The sequence below is a fragment of the Zosterops lateralis genome (assembly GCF_965231275.1).
Source record: "Zosterops lateralis genome assembly, contig: HAP1_HAP1_SCAFFOLD_77, whole genome shotgun sequence".
Classification (NCBI taxonomy): domain Eukaryota; kingdom Metazoa; phylum Chordata; class Aves; order Passeriformes; family Zosteropidae; genus Zosterops; species Zosterops lateralis.
The window spans coordinates 43-21603 of record NW_028154595.1 but is presented as its reverse complement, the minus strand read 5'-3'; the positions used below and the strand labels follow the sequence as shown (position 1 = coordinate 21603).

Here is a 21561-nt window from a genome sequence, read left to right as displayed (position 1 = left end):
AGGATATTGGCTGCCTATGAAGCATACATAGGGTTTGGCATCCACAAAAATGAATGTAGAGATGGGAAACTTAAGACCAAGTTGTACACCTACTTAAAAGACATTTTGAATAGTCTGCCACACAGTGTTTCTGGAAAAACAACCTTTCACTGGTGAGTAACATATTTCCGATTCCTAAAGGAGGGGTTTTAAGAATACTACTTTTATTTATTCTGCAACAATCAAAACTGAACTCTGAAAAATGTGTTTAATTTCTATGAAAACTTAATTTCTTTGGCTCTGACTTGCTAGCAGTGATTTTTTTCCCCAATACTTGAGTAACAATAACATGACACATTTACTTCAGAAAGTAACTGGCAGATGCTGTAATTTTGTTTTCCCAAGGGAAAAAGAAGTGAGAGCTTTAAAAAGGAAATAGTGAAATGGTTACTGCTTGTGTTTACCGACAACTGAAGGTGAATCTTTCAGTTATTTTGCTGTCTCCCCAGCCTAACAGCCTCCAGTGAGAGGATGGAACACTGAGCTCTGCCATGGAGAAGGATCTCTGCACGACTTTCTGGTAGTACAATGATCCAGTGAAGCAGGGGCAGCTCCATATGGAAAACTGAGGCTAACACTCTTTGGAATTACCAAAGCGGTGTTCTAAAACATTGTTTAAACTCAGTGAACACAGCTATTCCCCTCCAGTGCAAACTACCACCAGGAAAGATGATACTGCACAAGAGATCAATGTTCAGTATTCCAAATGTCTTGTTCAACTAATCTTCACCTAATTTTGATTACAGTGTCTCCATAGATGCATTTGTATGAAACAGAATTTAAGAAAGCTTTGTAAGCATGGGTGCCAGCCAAGTCCACAAAGCGAACTTCAGCCTCAGGAGAAATATGGAAAGAAGTAATCAGTTCACATATGACTTCTGTTAGCAAAAAATGTTTGACTTTTATTTCTGCAGACAATCTATATTTCTAAAAAGCTTTAACACTCCTGAAGTTTCAAGAGGCTTAAATAATCTTGCTGGTGATAGGTATCCAGCTAGTAGAAAGTTGACAAACAAAGCTAGAAGTGTTTTTTTTTTTTCTTCACTGATGAGATGTTCCTAGAAAAAAGATTACAAAAAGCTTCCTGCAATGAGATTGGAAAGCATTTGAGCCTTGTATTTGTAATTCATTCAAATTAAGAACATTAAGGTCAGATAAAGGTGGATTTCTTCTGCTACTTTTTCTGTCTTAATTTTATCAAGAATATTCTCAGCTTTTTCACAACACAGGAGAAATTATGTCCTTCACAGCTGTGTCCCTCATTCATGAAATATAAAGAAGCATCCTGGTAAATCTCAGCTAGCAAGGTGATGCAGGCAGTAAAAGAAAATAATGTGGAACATTTTACGGATCAAAGATGCCATGATAAACACCACAGGTGTTTATCAGATGTAGATACAGACAAGGTGGCAAAGAGAAGTTTAAATTAAATATTGTGGTTTTCAAAACATTTTGAAGGTGATGTCCAACCCAAATCTCCCCTGACAGAGGTTGAGGCCATGTCCTCTTGTCCTGTCACTAGTTGCCTGGGAGAAAAGGCCAACCCCCACCTTGCTACAACCATGCAGAGCAGCATGGCAAACACCGGAAAGAGCAGATGGTAGTGATGTTCTGCTTGCTGGTAATTTATTTAGAAGACACCAATATTAAAGTGTTTATCTTCAGTTGTTTGCCATGGGTGTGTGTGCCTCCACCATTCCTACCCTTACATGCCTAGATCTCTTTTGCATCACTAACATTCTTACTTTACCTTTTTACTACAAAGGTATCCAAAATGAAAACAGTAGAGTTCTGTCTACAGTTAAACTACCTCTTTCTTTATTGCAGTGGTAGTGGGAAATCCAAGCCAAGGAAGACAAAAAACTCCCCATCCAAACCTAAATCCTTGAAAAACTCAGGTTTTGGGTGTGCAGAAGTATTATCGATCATTAGACTGTTCATTAGGAGGCATTATTTTCCTATGTCAAGAATATCTTCCATGATAGTTCTGCTATATTTCATTGGTTTCACTTTAAATCCCTTATCTGTTATTATCAAAAGTCCTTAGTGGAGGTCCTGAGAGGCTACTTCCCATAACACAGCCCTGAAGCTGTGAGACACAATTGGCAACACCACACAATTCATGTGTAGCCTGGCTACAACATCATTATCCAATGTGAGATAAGGCAGCAGCTTTGATCGTTGGCTATCTGTTGTCTTCTATAACAATGGTTCTTCTTGGATAGGTCTCAACGTCCACAATAATATAGTGAACCTTGAATTTTCCTGTTTCAAGATTCTGCAAAGAAAAAAATTCAGAGTGTTTTTTTCTCTTTGGTAGTTTAAATTCATGACTTGTCAGGTTGTCAGGTGTATCAAGCAATTGTACATACCTCTTTGACTTCCACATGGACCGTTCCCTGTTTCCCTGATTCAATGCCCTCAATATAGAACTTCAAACGCATATGTTTCAGTCCGTCCTTTACGTATTCAATGTGACTAAAAACAGCAACAGAAAACAAAAACCCAACCACCCAGCAAGAATACAGATTATATGCTAGTTAAGACTTCAAATTTAAACTTACTTAGAGGAGTTGCTTACTTATTTTGTAAGAAAGTGTATTCCAGTGGTGTCCTTACTCTACCTTGGGTTCCTTCTCTACTGCTCCTCTCAAGCTTTACTGTCAGTGCCTAAGGACTAGTGGAGTTAGAAGAGCTAATTAGCTGCTGAGGATTAAGAGATGAAATGCTTAAATGTCCTCACCCCAGTCCTCCCCTCAAAACTGAAAAGCAATCCAGTGCTGAAGACTATGGAAATGCCTTGTATTAATTCTAAAAAACCCCAGATTTGAAGCCTGACATCTAGAAAGGGACCCCACATCACCAAGAATTCCAGAGTTATTTTAGGCACCTAAACTAAGTTATCAAACCGAAACACACACAGCATATTTTTTCAAATTAATTATTAGGTTGGTTAAACCACATCAAAACAAACAGTTTACTATGTGCAAAGTTACTTTGGCAATAATTTTGTTCTGCTGAAATTGTGTAACTTTGGCACTGATATGAGATCTCCAACCTAAATGCTGGTATTCAGACTGGAGTTGGGTTGCGCTCAAGTATTAAATAAATAGCACATCACTTTCAAAGTGACCACTTTGGGAAACTAATGACCCCATTAGAGTTCTGGTTTATGTTTCCTACTGAAAATATTAACTGCTGCTTAGCACCAATCTCTTATGTCCATCAGTCATGCCCAGGTACACACTGTGAAATAAACTTCCAATATAGTTTAAAGTGACATGATGGTAGAGAGAACAAATATGAAAGAAGAGCCTTACTGCAGTAAATTTACATTCAGGGTATTCATACACAAAAAAAACCTGTAGATTTTTGAGACATTTAAGGTCATTCTTATACTGCAGATGCAAACTCTACAATCTTACACAGTTCTCATCTCAAAAATTTATTTAAGATACTAGTCATTCAAAATAATGGAAATTAAATACTAGGAAAGCTGATTCATAGTACATTTACTTATTTACAGACAGGTGCTCAAGATGTTTGTGCACGTTGATTTCATTTAGCAGCTTTACTTTAAACATTTTTTCACTGAGTCTGGTGAAGAGATAGAGCTTCAATGATTAAAAGCCACTTTCCTCAGACCTAACAAGGAATCTCAATTTCATGGTTCAACCTCTGTCTGGGCTTATGTGTCTCATCCTATATGAAACCTCACTGAATATATTCCTGCCAAATAACCCAATAAAGGCAAAGCAGAGAGGACTTACGTTTTGTAAGAAATAGTTTTCTTGTTTCTTTTAAAAGGAAAGTAATAAAAAGACACACTCATGAGAGGTTAAGGTGATAGACGTTCTGTTAAATATGCAGTAGAGATGCTGCTTCAAGTACCAAAAAGCATCCTGTGTATCAGCTCAGTATAGTTTCAGACTGTAAACTTCTGTCAGATTACTGCTCTCCTCATGCAAGCCTAGGCCTCTGCACTACTGTTTTCAGGCTCATCCCATTTTCTGGAGAGCTCTATGTTTACCATGATGACCATTGCTTGTTCTGAGGCATTCAGAATTGGCATTTTATATTATATGTACACTGTACTTAGTGATATATGGCACACAAGAGGCACTGCAAAAAAACTTCTATGTTTGATCAAAAGTGACAGGATATGTTACATACAGTTCATCACTCTAGAACTAACTTGTGATCCAAAAATATCTTTGCTGTGCAGAAACTGATGTCTTTATGGGGCAAACACCAAGGGGTATCTGACATGCTGTCGTCTTCCTCTTCTTGTTGCCTCTCCGTAACCTTTGATAGATTCACCAAAAACACCAATTACCTACAAGAGAAAAGAGGTTTGAGCTGTCAGAAGGGATAACATACAAACAGGTATTCCAGTATCAGCTCACGCCTCTGCTGTGAATACACCCTCTTTTAACAAAATGCCCCTGGAGAATCTAACATGTCAAGAATAGGAGTGTTTATGAAAAAAAAAGAGTTTAAGAAAAATGCCTCTGTATTCCAGTCTTTTTTTTACAGTTCTGTATTAAATGCCTAAAATAAATCCTATTGATATCTTCTATTTGTACTGTTCTCTGAGATGAAGATGTGGAAATTGACATTTTGTGTAAAAAGAAAAAAAAAAAAAGCACAAAATATTTGCCTATGTCTCCTCCAAGAGAATGTTTCAAAGTTTAAAATGCAAATGCATTCCCCTTCCTATTATCTAAAAACCACGACTGAATAAGAAATTCAGTAATTTTTTTTTTTCAGATCTATAAAATCAGAGTAGATCAACATAGTCTTAAACTTACTTTAAATTTGGTTAGAAGAAGAGAAGTTTTACTGTGCAAGTACTGGAAAGAAGTATTAATTCTACAAACTTGTTCCAAAGCAGTCTTTTTATTGTTACTAGAGCAACGACTTGTCACTTCATTTCTAGGTTACCTTCAAAGGCATCTGCTACAATCTTTTCTGAAGGATGTTTTGTCTGAAGTAGTGTTTTTTAAAATCTAGTTTCACACTGATTTTTTTGTTTACACCTAGCTATGATGACTGTGTGATCCCATGACTGTTCTCTGCCTGTTTTCCTGTTAGCCAAAGGAATGCTAACTGTGCTTCAAATGAAGAATTTCAATTCCTGGGTATCAGTGCAGTGCTTCACAGAATGACAGAACCATAGGGAAGTGTCACAATAGAGTAAGAGTGTTGAGAAAAGGCAGCAGGTTAGATCTACACAACTTAGTGGGACTAGTTGCCTCTCTGACATGGAGAATTCAAGTTCTATATTTAGCAGGCACTTAGGTAAGTCCCTAAGAGTTTCTGTATGGTGACACAAGCCCAGGCTCTGAAAGACAGACTGTATTTCCATCAGTTTTTATGCTGTGGCACACTCACTTGGCTTCTAGCAGGCTAGTTCAATGCTTGCACTGACCTGTCCTGATGAAGGCTCTGCTCTGGAGCTGACCCAGCCAATCCCAGCTAAAAGCACTGGCAGAACTGCTAAAGCACCACACGGGTCTTCAAGTAGCTTGTGAGATTCCTAGTGTGAAGTTTTGACTTGAAGAAAGGCAGTAACTACTGAGAAACACAAACTGATGACTGAAGTTCAAAAACCAACCTCGGGGTGAGATCTGCATTTCTCCAAGGCATCTCCATAGATCTTATTTGGACTAGAAGAAGAGAATAGCTCTTTAAAAATCACATAGAACAAGCCACCTGTAACAGAGACAACAGCAGATGAAATGAAAACTTATGAAACCAGATGGAATTAACGAGAAGTGTCTTCTGATAAAGAATGTAATTTAAAAAAAATAACCTGTAACACCAATTCCAACAAGCACCACAATAAAATAGGTAAAGTCTCTTCCAGCTTCTTTCACTGAAATAAAAAAGATAATAACACATAAGTTGCAGCCTTGGATAACACTTGTATGCCTTTCTTACATAAATGCTCTTCTGTTAGTCTGTAGTTCAAACAACGTTTTACCAGAAGAAAAAATTCCAGTAACAGTTTCCATAATGCCACATTGCTGTAAAACAGGCCAAGGAACATCTCTTACATTGTACAGGTCATGCTTACATGTCAGTGTTAAGCCTTATTACTTTCGGTTTGCCAGATGTTTGCAAGATCCAAAGTAGCAATGACTGCTACTTCTTGGGTACATGAGAGCTAGATTTTTTAGGAACTAATGAGGCATTTAGCACTGCAGTATTCACACTACCACCTAAACGCACAATCACTGCAATCCTTATGCAAAGAAAAGAAGTAAAAATAAAAAAGTGAAAGCTTAAAAGTCACACACACTGAAAATAACCGGTTTTATGAATTAGCAATCAATAGAACAGTAAAAGGGGCAATATTAGCCCCAAAACAATATTTTATTTATTAACAAAACTAACTGCTGTTTGATTAGTTTTTATCTTTCAATTTTGATCTAAAGTACAAGTGTCAGTATATACTTCAAAGTAAGTCATATGAGAGTCTCTCTTTCAAAATATTTGAGTATTTGAAAAGAGACTACTATCTTTTAGTGGCAGTGTGCATTTTAGTGGAGTACAAGTTAAGGAGGAAACGTTAGTAACTATTTCTCCTGCAGTCTTCTAATTAGTTGAAGGCGTTTTTTGTAAATCATTTCAAAGTACTTAAACTTTCTGAGGCTAATTATGCAGTAATCACTTTTCACTGAAGTGAATGAGTGAAGGCAATCCATCACGTGTAGTGACGATTTGGTTGGAGGTGAATTTATCCCAACAGCCCTACAGTCAGGCTGCATGTGATAGGTTTTCCTTCTGAAAAGGAAAATGAGAGTCTGCGAAACCTTGTGCCTGATAATTACTTAAATCCACAGATTATTTAGAAGAAATCACATAATTTGTTCTGATTGTGCAACGCATATATAGAAATGTAATAGCTGCTCCAAACAATATGATGCGAAAAGAAACCGGCTCGGTGTGCTGAGATTTATTTTTTTTTTTTTCCTAGATACTTGATGTTTGGAACTACAAAACTTTAGCTGAGCAGCGTACAGCATCCTGCGCCTTACCTTTCTGAGCCGCCGACACCAGCGTCTCCTCGTTCAGTGCCCTTTGCACGGACACATCTTTGCTATCGCCGCCAGGCTTTGCAGCTTTCAGCCCTCCTGCCTGGGTCCCGATTCCCCGACGGGCGGCCCTGAGCAGCAGCTGTCCAGGAGGTCCAAGGTGGGCGGCGCCTTCCCGTCTCGGTCCTCTTCTGGGCGTGGCCAATCCCGGACGAGCCCCAGTTGTTATGAATAAAAATGGGCGGAGAAAATACTAATCTCCATAAACGCCTTTATTAATCAGCTCTTATTGATATTTGCCCGAGGGGTTTGGTCGCCGTGGAGGAGGAGGGCTTTATCAGCTCTGCTGCATGCAATTCAACAGAGCTGGAGGACTGGCCCTCGCCTGGGGAGCAACCCCAGAGTCCTGACAGTTCTTTGTTTTCTCCTGTGGTCTCATCTCCGGTTTGGTCTTTTTAACTTACGGCTAGTAAGCAAAACCGGAGAAATTAGCTCTTCTGATTCCTCAGGGTCCACACGGCTGAGTATTAGTTCTTATCTGTTTTAATTTTACTTGGTTTTTATTTGATAAGGGTTTTTTTATGTCAGATTTCATCCCGAGACGCTTTTGGAGTCTTTAATTTGCATGCGGGATCACCGGGGCGGGCACTTGAAGCTCTTTGCGGCCATGTGGTAGTCTTTGCCGCAGCAATGGCGTTTCGGTCTCACGCTGCTTCACAGCGGCGGCAACGTTGTGGGGGTTTGGACCGGGGCTTGTGCGGTGGGAGGTGGAACGTGGCGGGTGTGGGGTTTTTCTCTTGAAGCGGGGCAGCGGTCCGGCCAGCTCGGGGACGCTTCATCTGGCCGAGGCGGCTGACCGCGTGGCGGCTGCGGGCGGCTCGTACGGGGAGCATGGCAACTGCGGGCAGACGGGGCGGCCGGGGCTCTTTTCTCCGCTCCGGCACGGGGAGCGGCTGCAGTCAGGCTGCTCTTCGGCTGGAACTCTTTGTGCTGAGCCTGGGGGGGGGAAAGCGGCCGGCTCCTTTCCGCTCCGGCGGCGGCGGCGGGGGTCGGAACCTCCCCGTGCCAGACGGCCGACTGCTCCGCGGCTGGAGCTCCACTGAGGCGGGCGGCTCCGCTGCGGCTCCCTCGCCCCATCTCTGACCCGGGGTGGGGGCGCGGCGCCTGAGAGTTCCTTGATGGGAACGGGTTCTCCGTTTTTAAGGTGGTCTGGGAGGAAAGGTGCCACGTGCCACTGAGGTGGCTTTCCACTGTTACATTGTAGGATAAACATTTTATTTTTATCAGGCACTGTTGAGGCCACACCACTGAGAGTACTGTGTTCGGTTTTGACACCCTCGATTTAAGAAGGACATTGAGTTGCTGGAGTGTGTCCAGGGAAAGGCAGTGGAGCTGGTGAAGAGTCTGGAGCACAAGTCTGAGGAGTGGCCGAGGGAGCTGGGGATGTTTAGCCTGGAGAACAGGAGGCTCAGGGGGACTTGATCACTCTGCACAAATGCCTGAAGGTGGGACTCGGCCTGTTCTCCAAGAGGAAATGGCCTCAAGCTGTACTAGGGAGGTCTGGGTTGGATATTAGGAAGAATTTCTTCACAGAAAAGGCAATTAGACATTGGAATGGGCTGCTCAGGGAGGTGGTGGAGCCACCGGGTCTGGAGGTGTTTAAGGAAAGACTGGAATCTGCACTTAGTGCTGTGGTCTAACTGCCGTGGTGGTGTTTGGTCATAAATTGTAAAGTAATCTCAGAGGTATTTTCCAGCCTAATTAATTATGTGATTCTGAGACCCGAGCCCACAGTGCCCGAGAGCTCGGAGCTCGCCGTGGAGCCGGGGCGAGGCTCAGGCACCTCCGCCGTCCCCGTTACCGCCTCCCCCGTGCCCGCCCGGCCCCGCTCCAGCCCCGCCCGCCCTCAGCCAGCGCTCCCGGCCCCGCTCGGCCCCGCCTCGGCCCCGCCCGCCCTCAGCCAGCGCTCCGGGCGCCGCCGTTCCGGCCCACCCCGCCCCAGGGCGTGCCCCGGGGGGTGGCTGCCCTTGTTCCTTCCCTGCCCTCCCCGCGGGCGGTGCGAGGCCGGCGCTGTCCCGTGCTGGAGCGGCCATGGCGACGGGCCGGGGCAGGTAACCGTGGGCTCTGCCGGCCCGGGGCCGCCCGCTCGGCCTTCTTCACCTTTAACGGGGAGGGGGGTTTAATTGTTTTCCCTCAGCTCCCATTGCTCCTCTGAAAAACTTATTTCACGTGTTGCACGGCTCTGGTTTCCAGCTCTCGAGTCTTCGTGGCGAGGGCTGTGGGCATGGTACTCTCCTCTCCTGGCCCAGTGGACGCCTTGCAGTGGAGAACGCTGGTGTTGCCAGGTGCACAGAGGCCTGGGGTTAACACTTTTTTTCCTGCCTGGGGAGCCTAAACTTCTGTGTCCTTCAGCTTGGAGGAGATGCTGTAATGGGTACCCACAAAGTTAGTTTAGTGGCTGCTTTATACGTCCAGGGTAGTTTGGGTTTTGTGATAAATAGGAGGGTTTCGCTGTGGAAGGTGTGATTACCATAATTCTTACAGTACAGGGTAGGCTTTCAAAATTTTAAAGCATCAGTCTTAGAGGCAAAGTTGAGAAAACAGATTTTTCTGCTAACCCATTTCTACAGCCTTAGGTTTCATAGCAGTTTCATTCCCCCTGCTGTTTTTTGGGTGGGTTTTTTTGCCTTTTTTCAACCTGCTAATGGATTGGGGTAATATCCACCCTTTAAAAATTAAATTGAAATAGACAGCTGAAGGAAAAAAAAAAACCCACAACCAACCCATCCAAAACATCATTGTAATTTTTCTTTTTCCCTGCATACGCTTACAGAGGTGGAGGAGACACGTTTTTTCACTACTTAAAACTTTGTGTACATCATTTGAAATGTTTCTCAGAAGACAATTGTTTGCTGACCATCAAAAAACCAAGGCACATTGCAAGTATTATAGGGTATGAAAATGAAAATACTGGAAAAGTGAGCCCCACAGGTTGAAAGCTAATGAAAAAGCAATTGAAATTGTGCCTCTTGAGTAAGATCATCTCAGTTCTAGAAGTCTCTAAAGAGGGGGTGTAACAGCTGTCATTGACTTTCATCTTAGGCTAATCTGCCCAAACTGTGTCAATGCAACCTAAAAGCATTTTGTTAATGCTAATTTAAAATCTTAGCACACGCAGTACTTGAAAAGTAATTTATGGATTCGGTTGCTGTTTGTTTCTTCACACCTTGAGAATATTTTTGTTTTGGCGAATACAAAAGTTCAGCAGATTTTTTTTAAAATTGAAGCTTACAAAAACAATAGCTATTACATTAAAGTTTTCAAGGCACCCATGGGCAAAGTGTTTCTTCCCTCAGATATTTCTCCCTGGAGTGAAGAAGGGAGAGGTTAGTGGTTAAAATGAGCAAGAAGGACAGTCTGTGCAGTTTATGCTTGTCCAAGGTAGCTTATTTTAAAATCCAGAATCCAGCTTCGTATCTGAATTATTTCTGTGCCTGGAGTTTGTGAAATTGCATCCCTAGAGAGTATGCCCAAACTCTCTGCTTTCAGCATGGATTTAGGGCAGAATAGCCTGGGATGTGCTGCCCTGGAACATACAGAAGTGATGGCTCTGCTGCTGTTGAACACAACTTGTGTCTCTAAATCCCTTTAACAGCAGTTTGTTACTGCTTCATCATCTAAGTGTTTAGGGCCTCATCATCTAAGTGTTTTTGATAATGATACATTAGTAAAACCCTTTGTTTGATCTCCAGATTGTATTTATTACAAGACTACTTTTTTGTAGTTGTTAATGTAGTTGGTTAGCACCCAAGCTCAAATGTGCATGTCTTTTTGTTAAGCTTGTAACAATTCTTAGTAAAGTGTCTTGGATATTTTTGTTTTGTTTTACATAGCACAGTTGACAATGTAGGCCAGCGCTGTTAATTTATTTTGATTTTTTTTTTCTTTAAGCATAAATCAATCTTAAATCAAGAACTTATTAAATGTATATGATAACCATATACTTCAAAATTAGCTATTTCCCCCCCATATGGATTGGTTGCCTAGAAACCCCGAGCTGGTTTGACCAGGTGTTGGAAATCTGCTGGCAATTTAAAGCGTCAGTAATGCAGTGAATGGGGAGCTCTGCTTGTTCAGTGGCATCCGAGGGTATGAAGTGTAAGGATTTGGTTTAAGATTGAAACTCTGTCCCCATCTTTCTCTGTGGATTAATGATAGGATTTGTTTGCAATTACAGCTGACAAAGACCTTTCTATCAGAAAACTTGGAAAAATCTGTGAGCAGTTGGATTGTAAGAATTTGTGTTAGAAATATGCAAAGTTTCTTCCTTTTCTATCCCAACTGTGATGTGGAAATGTTGCCAGAGCAGGTTCTTTCACCATGGTGTGCAAGAGACCAATCCAGACATGGAGTTATTTGATGTATTTACAGTTCTGCACAGTGCTGGGTGGCATTTAGCAAAGGAAGGAATTAGTTCCTTGGCTACAAGCTACATAATTCTCTTATTAATTAATTTTCTATCTTCTGTTGGTTAACAATTCTCTTGCTTCTCATGCTGATTAGTTTGCATGCTCAGTCTTTCTCTTTTTTGAGTCAGTGGTGGCAGTCTCACATTTCTGGAAGCTGTAGCTGATTTCAGCACAATTGCTGAGTTGGCTTTAATAGTTTCTTCCTTATCTTGGGAGTTGTTCCAGGTATCCCTCTGGCCTGTAAATTCTGCATTCTTTGTGTCCACTCTCAGTGGTCATCCTTCTTCCCAAGCTTTGTTAACCTCTCACTACATCTGAAATCTTTGAAGCGTGTCAAACCATAAACCTTACTAAAGCAATTCTACCGACAAGTAATTTGTCTGTCTAACACCTAGACATCCCTTAGACCTTGTTAGCTGCTCTCTGTTTCATGGGTTAAATCTCCTTTCTTTTTGTTTATGCTTGAAAGGATACAAATTCTTTTTGAACCTCAGCAGTTTCTGAGGAAGTTTCAACGTATTGTTTTTATCTGGTATCTTTTAATCGCTTAGCAAAGTTGAGTGGCTCAAAAATGTCTCTGGAGTAATGTTGTGAAACAGAAGAATAATCAGTGAGTTTGACTTGCTGCAGGGGCCTCAGTGGAGCTTGGCTGTAGTGGCCACAGGGGTGCAGCTGTCTAAGGGTAATAAACCTCTACCAGATTCAAACTGATTTGGGGGAGCAGCAACACTATTATTGCCTTTGCCTGCTGTGAGAGATCAATCACAGGGTTGACAGCTGTGAGTTTAAATCTGAATCTTCCTGATGCCAGGTATTTTAACTTGGGTGTAATTGTTCAAATCATAATGATTGCCACGTGGTGTATTCCCTGCATCCTGCCTTGGTTGAAGTGTTGTGTCTAGGTGTGCGCAATATGCGTATTTCTTCATTTTGTGAATATGTGTTAACAGCTTTTCCTTCTTACAAGTAGGTTAAGGACCTTTGCTGCCAGGCCTGGGGAATGTTCTGAAAGTGTAAATGCTGGCATTGAAAGTCTGTATTTGACACCTCCCAGAAAACTGAAACGAAACATGAGCTTTGAGAGGTGAGTATGTCTGTGAGTAAGTCACCCTGTAAACTGCCTTTTGACTGCTTGCAGTAATTGTATTCATATCTTGGAGATTTCTATGTCAAATATTCTGAGTTGAAAAGATTTTCTTTCCTGGCCTGCTTTGGGATCCTGTGTTCACCTTCTAATGTTTTCTGGCATGGTTCTCCTTTGTGTTATTTGCTAGGTTCATAAGGATTATGTAGGTTTTCCAAGCCATGTGAAGCCTTCAGCAACTTCTTTGGAAGTCATGGGCAGTGTTGTTCCTTGAGAATAAAAATTGTTATTTTATTACTTCAATAAAAGCCAGATTGGAATTAAACTTCATGTGTTTCTCTTGGTTATTGGTTGTCATCAAGTGTATCTTAGTGTATGGAGAGGCTGAGAATGGTGGATTGGGATAAAAGGAGGGAGGAATTACTGGCTGCTGCATATTTACTGCAAGGTAAATGTTTCTCTTGCTGTTTGGCAGTGAAAGAGTAGTTTCAATATAATTATGAGTTGTTTTCTTTTTGAAAATTAGTTACATTTTTACAAAAAATATTCTAAGACTATGTTACCTGAAAAAGCAATTAGTTTTATACATTTGATCACTACTGTGTAGTGATTTCTCTGTTTTGCATTGGATGGCCAGTTCAGCACCTCTATGCTGTCTGACTGGTGTGATAGTGAGAGAAAAAAGAAAAAAAAATCAGCTTCCTTCAAAGGAGAAAGAATACAGCTGTAAAAACTGCTGTTGAAAATTCTGGATCAAGTATATTATTTTAGCTAATTTGCAGCTTTTTAAGGTATCACTTCTAAATTGTCTCTGGAATGAGTGCACTAATTGCTTTGGACTTAGAGTTTATGAGTTATTTCACATAATAACAGTGCAAGTTTTTGCATGTTATTTCTATGTCAATGTAACTAAGATTGTGAGTTTAATACAAACATTGAGGTATTGGCATTGTTGTGCTACCCTTTAAAGCTCTCTGCTTCTGAAACAGTGTCATAAATCAACAAGTGTTGCAAATAACCCCTTAGTAAAAGGACAAGAGGCACAGATGGGGTGTTGACTTTCACAGCACCTTTTATTTTCAGCAGTGATTTTGATGTGGCCATACTCAATGCTCAAAAAAATTAAGAGTATAAAATGCGTGTATTTTAAACTCTGCAGCTATGAGCTACTGCTCAAATTGTATGAGGTTCATGTCTGCTAATGCAAAAATCACTTTGGCTCAATCCCAGGGTATGTTCTGCTTGTCATGCCTAGACTGGCTCCTGCATTTCAGGCAGCCTTCCAGATGCAGAGACATTGGCATTTTCAGGATATCACTTGGCTCTTACTTTGAAGTTCACATCTTTCTGCTGACATAAATGAAAACTGCACAAGACCCCTGAGCACGTACAGTTTGGAGATGATGATGAGGTAGAGCATGATCTTGCTGTTAGACTAGGACATTTCTGTCCTGGTGCGTTCTCAGGCCAGACGCGGCAGTCAAAAGGGAGAGTGAATGTATCTGCAGTTTTGCAAATGCTGGTGATTGTGGAATTGTGGTTAAAATCATGGTACAAGCAGTAAGGAACTGAAGCTAAATGAGATAGTTTCATATCAAACATAGTTAAAGTTAACAAAGTCTAATAAAACCTCAAACTTACAACTTTTTGTGTAATCGTGCTGTGCCACTGGAATAAGTTGTGATGAATTATTTTAGGCAAATGCCACATACCAAAGAGTGAAGTTACAGCCCAAACTCCACAATTTAACTCTTTAGGTGATTTTTTGTTTCATCTGTTTACAACCTGCTGCTTTCCACCTCTTCTGTTTTTGTCTGGTTTGAAATTAAAATTCTCTGCCATTGTAATTTCTGGAGTTTGCAGGCAAGTCTAACAGAATTCCTCTTTCTCTTCTTTTCTAGCATGCCATCAGAAATGCTGCTGAAGATATTTTCCTATTTAGATGCTGTGTCCCTACTGTCTCTTGGTTGTGTGAATAGACGCTTCTATGAGTTGGCCAATGACAAGTAAGGAAGAGAGAAGATCTCAGTTTGTGCCCTAGTTGTGTTTACCTGAATTATGAGTCTTTCCAGTTCAGTTTCTCTGATGCCAGAGCACCTCTGGGCAGTTACTCTGCTGAAATTGCCCTGCACAGCGTACAGTACATGTTGCATGCAATTCTAGCTGTGCAGGGCCTGTTGTTTATTGGGGGTTATGAGGCAAAAACTAAATCCAGTGCTTTGAAATGTTGGTGTTAGCACTTTTTTAATTTTAAAATTTCTATGTATTTATTTGTATTCACATGGACCTGCAGAAACTTTTCGGTTCAGGTGATCCTTAATGGTGTGTTGCCAGTAGCTTTATGGAATTGTAGCTTTGACAATTTTGAAGTCCTGCATACTTTATTCTTTCATTAGATTTTTGAAGAGGAATTGATTCAATCAAATGATCCACTAGTGGTTTTTATCTGTTGCTCTGTTTGTGACTCTTTGGTGACGTCTAAATGAGAACAAAAGAGACAAAGATAAATACCGACACGTTTTTTAATAAGGATTGCTTATACAGAGTTCATAAATTGCTCCAACCAATATCATGATAATTTTGTGAAAGGGTAAAGAGGAGACACTTGGGTTGGTGTGTGATAACTAGGATCTGGGCATCCTTTTCTTTGTAGGATTCTACTGCATTAGTGTTGTTTGAATGAGAAAATGTCTTCCTCTATAGGAAGTTGCTGTACCAGGTATGAATCTATTTCTCCCTTATTTACTAAAAATTGTGTGGTGAATTAGTTGGTTTACCTTGGCATTAATACCTTTAGAACTGATGAGTTTAAAGGGAAGATCTGTAATCCAGATTTAGGTTTTGAGGGTAGATAAAAATTGCATAGTTGACACAAATTACCAATCTTGGTATGTGTTTTCCACTTCAGGATGGTGAAGCAGGATAAAATCACTGTGGCTGTCCAGGGGAAGATGATTCATCTGTCTCCATCTCGACAATGTCTGTTTCCATTTTCTAATCTCAATAGAGATTAGTGTGCGTGCACAAATGAGACTTTGGAAAGAGTTAGTTTCTCTTATCTAGGAGCCTGACTGGTTCAGGGGGGACCAGGTAATTTCTTCCTGATGGATTTTCCTGGACCTTCTCAAGACCCTGAATCTTGCAGTGAATGAACAGAAGTTTTAATGGGAGTCACTGCATATTTCTGTGACAAATCTGACTGTGGTTTTTAGGATATTTCTGGTGTCCTGGATGTACAGGGAGCTGTCCTTGTTGCAACAGGACCATCAGTCTTTCATTGTGCTATGTCTGTGCTGCCTAATGCAGTGATTTGTCTTTGGGCTGTTCACTTGAACAGTTCTTGGCACTGATGTCTCTCCAGTGTAACTATTGAGGACAAGGAAATGTTTATGACCCTCCCTTTCTGTACCCTCCTTGTCACAGCATGGGATATTCCAGCCTTCCTACCATGCAGTGTGGGAAGTTCATGGGTATGGTCTGCCTGTGAAGGCCTGAGGATTCTGATCACCAGCAGAACGTGCTTGTGTGAGAGGAAGTGAGAGCACAGGGCAAAGTCTTTGCCACTGTGGTCAAGTGATGACTGATGATGATGTGTCTGATTCTGGCATCTGAGTTAGCAGTAGAAGATTTGTTTGGTTTGTTGTAGTCATGTTCAGTAAGAGACCTTGAGATGAGTATTAACAATTTGAGGCAAGAAGGGCAGGGCATGTATTCTGCTGTGAAAGAGGCAAACTTGTGCTTCCCTGTTGGATGCCTTTTTGATTTATCTGCCCTGACTTCTTCAGAAGTTGAGGATGAAGGGGAAGTGATACCTTCCTAAACACTTGTGATTCCAAGTCCTCCTTCATCTTCTTCTCTGTCTCCCTGCCCTAGCTGAATTTTTGAGTTTCTTGAACTAATTTCTTTGCTTGCCCAACACTGTTTTGGGAAAGGAAGATGCAATATGTTTCTGAGAGTGAGGATGAACATGGTAGGTATTTGTCCTTAGTCTATCTTCAGTCAACTAAATTGCCTGAGCCTGCAACTTCAAAATGCAGGAAATGCCTAGTACTAAGCCCTGTCTTTTCAGCATCATACAGTAAGGTGCAGAGTATCTCTCTCCATCAAAGGATATCTTTTTTTGGGAAGGAGTTTCTAGTTATCAGGAAAGTTTTATAGGAGGTTATTTTACTGGGTGTTTTAGGCTGGTGAAGACCAATTGGATGATACACAGCTCAAATTCCCCATGTGATGTTATGTTAAGGACATCTCTCCTTTTTTCATGACTGGACAGTTCTAAACTGCTTTGGAGTTAAAAAAAGAACTTTCCCCCTCCATCAGAAATGTTTTTATACTGTCTGGTAACTTGGCTACCCTTTATGGTCTTAAAGTAGAAGGATTTTAAAACTTTGTTTCAGTTATGGGGATTGTTCTTTATGTTACCCTTCCCACTCTGCTTTTGGTGAATGGAAGGTTGAAAACTCATGTTGACTGTGAACCCACCTTTACCAGTTATGGTAACTTATTGGTCTGTGTGTTTTAGACACTTTTGTCTTAAAAAATGGCAGTGGGGAATTCTGTCTATATCTGCAGAGCAGCAGGCTGGAAGGTTTTTGCGAAATTCCTGGGTCTGCTTGCATCAATAACCAGAGCTGGCTCTCAATATGTGGGGAGTTATTCTCAGTAGCTAATGAATTGAGAATGCTTTTGATGGGTAGGAGGCAGTGTGGGATGGATCTAGTCCTTGAATACTTTAAGGAGAAGGGAAGATGCCATACCATACATGCTAGTGTAAGTTTGCCTGAGGATAAGTGAGAACTGGTAGCCTTGCTGATAAATGGTAGAAAATGTCTCAACTATTTGTTGCCCTCACTAGTAATTTTCTTCAGTGCAGTTATGTACACTGTGTGTCTAGCATTTCAAAATTAGAAAACTTATTGGCAACCTATATTCACAGATTATTGATTGAATTTTTGTAGGTTCCTGGACTCAATGTTCTGTGAATTGTCCTAGAGATACTGGGGTGTGCTAGAGATACTGGGGTGTGAGGGGCTGAAATGTGAACTAATAGTTTTCCTGGCATGAAAGAGATGAACCCATCATTACAGTCACATATTTCTTTGACTTCAGAAAGTCATGTCTTCTCTGGGCTTTTCCAAAGAGAGTGCAGAAAGGATTGAAATTACATTAGTACCACCAAACAAAGGTGATTCTAATTGTCCTCCTCAGCTGAACTGAGAAACTTGAAGTCTACAGATGGTCTTTCTTGAATAGGAGATATTAAACCACTTTTTCCACTAGCTGATTTTCTATGAGGAGGACACATCATTGTTTTAGGGTGGAATTTTCAAAAATTTCTGCTTAACCTTTATCAGTTTTCACTTACTTGCTGACTGACTGTGCTGTCACAGAGCTTCATCCTGGATCCCATATTTTTGAGAAGACAGATAAGACTGGTTTTTTGCTAACACTGTGCTCAGTGGTAGCTGAGATGTGCATGTAAAAATGAAGTGACTATTCTTGAAATTTACTCCTCTTTATTCTATTTTTATTTTCAGTGGAATTTGGCTGAAACTTTATTCCAATTATTTGCAACCAAAATGGAAAATGAAGTCTAAACAAACAGAAGCTGTTTCTTTGGGCCGTGCTGCTCTACATGATAAAAAGCCTGGGTACTGGAAGAAAGAATACATCTTCAAACAAACGTGTGCCTTCAAGACTAGAGTAATGCGACTCGTTAAATTTCTAGATCCTTACACAGGTCTTCCATGTAAAACCAAAGAAGCTATGAAGTAAGCAATGCCTTGTCACAAAGATTTACTTCAGAACAATGTACAAAACATTAATGGCTTGGAGTAGTATAGAATTAGAGCTATAAAATGTATATCATAATGGAATGATACAATGATAATCTATAAATGACTGAAACTGAGTCGCAGTTAGTAGAAATGTAAAAATTCTGTTGAAAGCATAGTTTAAATTTTATCACTTTGAGAATTTGTTTTTAAACACTCCTCTCCCCTCTCAATTCCTAAATAACAGAGTCTCTGGCTTGAGTTGGATAATTGTTCTAAAGGACAAAAATGGAAAAGAACATGTAGTAGAGAATCCAAAACTATCATTTAAGGACACATCTGTTACCATACTTTGGTATGGTACAGACTGGCCATGCTTGGACATCCTGTCAACCCTAAAACTGTTTGGAGTTACACCATTGCTTCCTGACCAAAACAGACCTCCCAGCAAGAATGGGTGAGTTTTAATATAGGATTTTTGAGGATTTTTTGGGTGTAACTGATTGATAATATGTCTGTAGGACCTATCTGACATTTGTTTGATTCAATAAGTTAACCCTTCATTTGAAAGCCTCCCCGCAGTAGTTCTTTCTATGTTCTTCTCTTTGGTAGAGCTTTTTAGAGAGGAATAGTAGAAATAGTATAATCCAGCAAGCTATGGCATTAATTCATAGGTTAATTGGCATGTGATATGCAGGCTGATAGGTCCTGACTTGGAAAGCTGAATCTAAGCCCTAGAGCATGAAAGAAAAATGTAAATCTAGAAGACTTTATTGTGAGAAATTTAGCTTGGAAGAGTTAATCAGTATTTATGTGGCTACAGTCAGGTATTCTATGTTGTTAAAATTTATTTTCTGTCTGGTAGGTGTGTATATGAATTTAGGGAACTTGATGTTTAACTATGTGTGCAGTCTTCAGTACATGCATATGAAGTCACACAGTCCACAGCATGTCCCTTGTTTTTTAATTTACATGTGTACAGTGGTTTTTGTCATTATATTCTAAAAAATAAATGAAAAGTGTTTATTTGAGGTATTTGGTTGCTGTCAAGGAGTTTTGCCCACATCTGAGCCTGTGTGTATAGTAGGTACAGAGTCAGCTGCCTGCTTCTTACACAAAGCCCCTGGCCATAGAGCTCTGAAAAGAGGGAATTGGTCACCTACAAAACATCTGGTTCTTCAACCATGAGCAGAGTATATACTTATAAAACAAATAAATCAAGAGAAGCCTTTTGTATAAAGTTAACTGAACAAGTCTTGCAGTCAAATTATGTGGGAAATGTAGTTGTTTTACCGAGATGATGATTCATATGTAGAAAATAAAAAAGCTTGCAGGCAGTTGATGTGTTTATTTCACAGAGTTACAAGTTTTAGAAATTGTGACTAGAGATGAAGTCAGTGGTTTCACCAATTTCAGTATGTCATTGTTTAGACTATAAGGCAGTAGTGCAGGGACAGGCCTGATTGACTTAAAGATGGAAAAGGTTGATGTTGATCAAGAAGAAATGTTTTACTGTAAGGGTGGTGTGACACTGGAATGGGTTGTCCAGGGAGGTTGTGGATGCCCCATCCCAGACAGTGTTCAGTGTTTGATTGTAGGTGGTATTACAGTGATACTATGTGGAAGTCTAGGAACTGTTTTGAATATAGTAAGAGCCTGAGTCTGAAAAGGATTTGAGGAAGACTTCTTCATTCTGAGTAGGTAATGCAAACTCTTACTTACTGCCCTTTTTTAAAATGCATCATTAGTTAATAAGAGTGTTCATGAACTTATATTTAAGATTTTTTTGGAGCTAATGGCTTTAATTATAGGTAAAATATAGAAAAAAAATCTAAAAAAGGAACGCTTCCTGTAGCACATACTTTTAATTTATTATATGTACAGTTTGATACTTTCCTTTGAATTTTGCTTCTCAGTGATTTCATCTAGTATCAATAGAGTATGAAAAACAAGTTATAAAGTAATTCTGTATCTTGAAAAATTGGGCAAGTACGTAAGTTCTTTTTTTAAGCATGTTTTAGAAGATCATAGTGTTTTTTATTTCTTTTCTTGTTAGGGGTTGAGATCCTGCTAGTACACTGTGGTTGTTCAAATGTATGGTTTATGATTCTGCATGGCAAATGCTTTCAAAACCATTTTCATCATGTGCTGCTGGTCAGACTTTACAGTTAAAAATGAAATTAAACTGAACTTTTACATGAATAAGGAGACACAGCCTTTTTACTTCATTCTGTATGTTCTTTTCAAAGACCTCGTCGATTTTCCTTGATTGCTGAATACCCTCTTGGCAACCTGACTGAAAGTAGTGTCGCAGTTGGTGCTGATGAGCTTGTCCAGCTCTTCAGTCTGAGTCCAGGACTCTTAGTAGGAATTTGGAAGGTAAGATAACATTTTGTTTCTGTATTTTATTATGATTTGAATGAAAAAAAAAAAAAAATTGGCTTGTAGTTTGGGTTTGAGGAGGGCTTTTTTTTTTTTAATCTTCCTTTTTTTTCCCCTTTGGATTTTGAAAGATCTTGTCTAAACTAGTAACCACAAAACACATGTAGGGACAGTAAGTGGAAGATTTATTGTATCCTGAAGAGCTGTCACAGGAGTATATATACTTTTTTTAAAAATCCACTTCTAATTAAGAGATCAGTTATCTATCATTCCATATTAGATGCTGTGTTCAATTTTATTTATTTTACAGTCTTCACATGCCCAAGTTTGATATGCTAGAATAATTTTAAATGGAATGGTTTGAGAAAAGAAGTGCTTCTTCCTCTGATTCGTGCCATTACCTGCCCATGCCACTCAAAGTGATGAGTTCCCACATAGCAACTTAATTTTAATCTACATCACCAGGTAGCTGTATCCTGCTCCAGCAGCAGGAATGCTGTAAATGGTGCCCTTTTGGAGGTATTAAATTCTTGGTATTAAGAGTCTAGGTTAAGCAGTTAGCCTCTGTAGGGTAAGTGTAGACGTGAATGTCTTTAGAGGGCAGTGCCGAACATCTGAAGTCGACTTCAGAAGGAATCTGCATCTTTGCATGGGATGCACTGGCACCTCTGTGTCTGCCTGTGGCTATGTAGGTCTGGGTGCTATGGAGGCCTGTTTCAGGTGTTCTGCTCTTGGTCTGAATTGAGAGGTGGTAGCCCTTTTTTCCTCCCCTC

General features: G+C 40.3%; 1 protein-coding gene and 2 long non-coding RNA genes across 3 annotated transcripts; 1 reads left to right on the top strand and 2 right to left on the bottom strand.

The window, feature by feature from the left end:
• Nucleotides 1–915: 915 nt before the first annotated feature.
• LOC310923513 lies at nucleotides 916–3226 on the bottom strand. The gene is made up of 2 exons (XR_014592610.1): nucleotides 2412–3226; nucleotides 916–2317 (listed from the first exon to the last, which is right to left on the bottom strand). It is a non-coding gene; the product is annotated as an uncharacterized lncRNA (long non-coding RNA).
• Nucleotides 3227–5529: 2303 nt separating this feature from the next.
• Nucleotides 5530–7225, bottom strand: LOC310923514. Its single transcript, XR_014592611.1, has 3 exons — nucleotides 7083–7225; nucleotides 5855–5917; nucleotides 5530–5754 (listed from the first exon to the last, which is right to left on the bottom strand). It is a non-coding gene; the product is annotated as an uncharacterized lncRNA (long non-coding RNA).
• A 1433-nt stretch (nucleotides 7226–8658) lies between these two features.
• LOC310923508 (F-box only protein 15-like) lies at nucleotides 8659–21214 on the top strand. The gene is made up of 6 exons (XM_083885484.1): nucleotides 8659–9190; nucleotides 12519–12632; nucleotides 14534–14638; nucleotides 18170–18403; nucleotides 18654–18863; nucleotides 20656–21214. The coding sequence occupies exons 1-6, from the start codon at nucleotides 9171–9173 to the stop codon at nucleotides 20792–20794; spliced, it is 822 nt and encodes a 273-aa protein (XP_083741610.1). The 5' UTR covers nucleotides 8659–9170; the 3' UTR covers nucleotides 20795–21214.
• The last annotated feature ends 347 nt before the right edge of the window (nucleotides 21215–21561 follow it).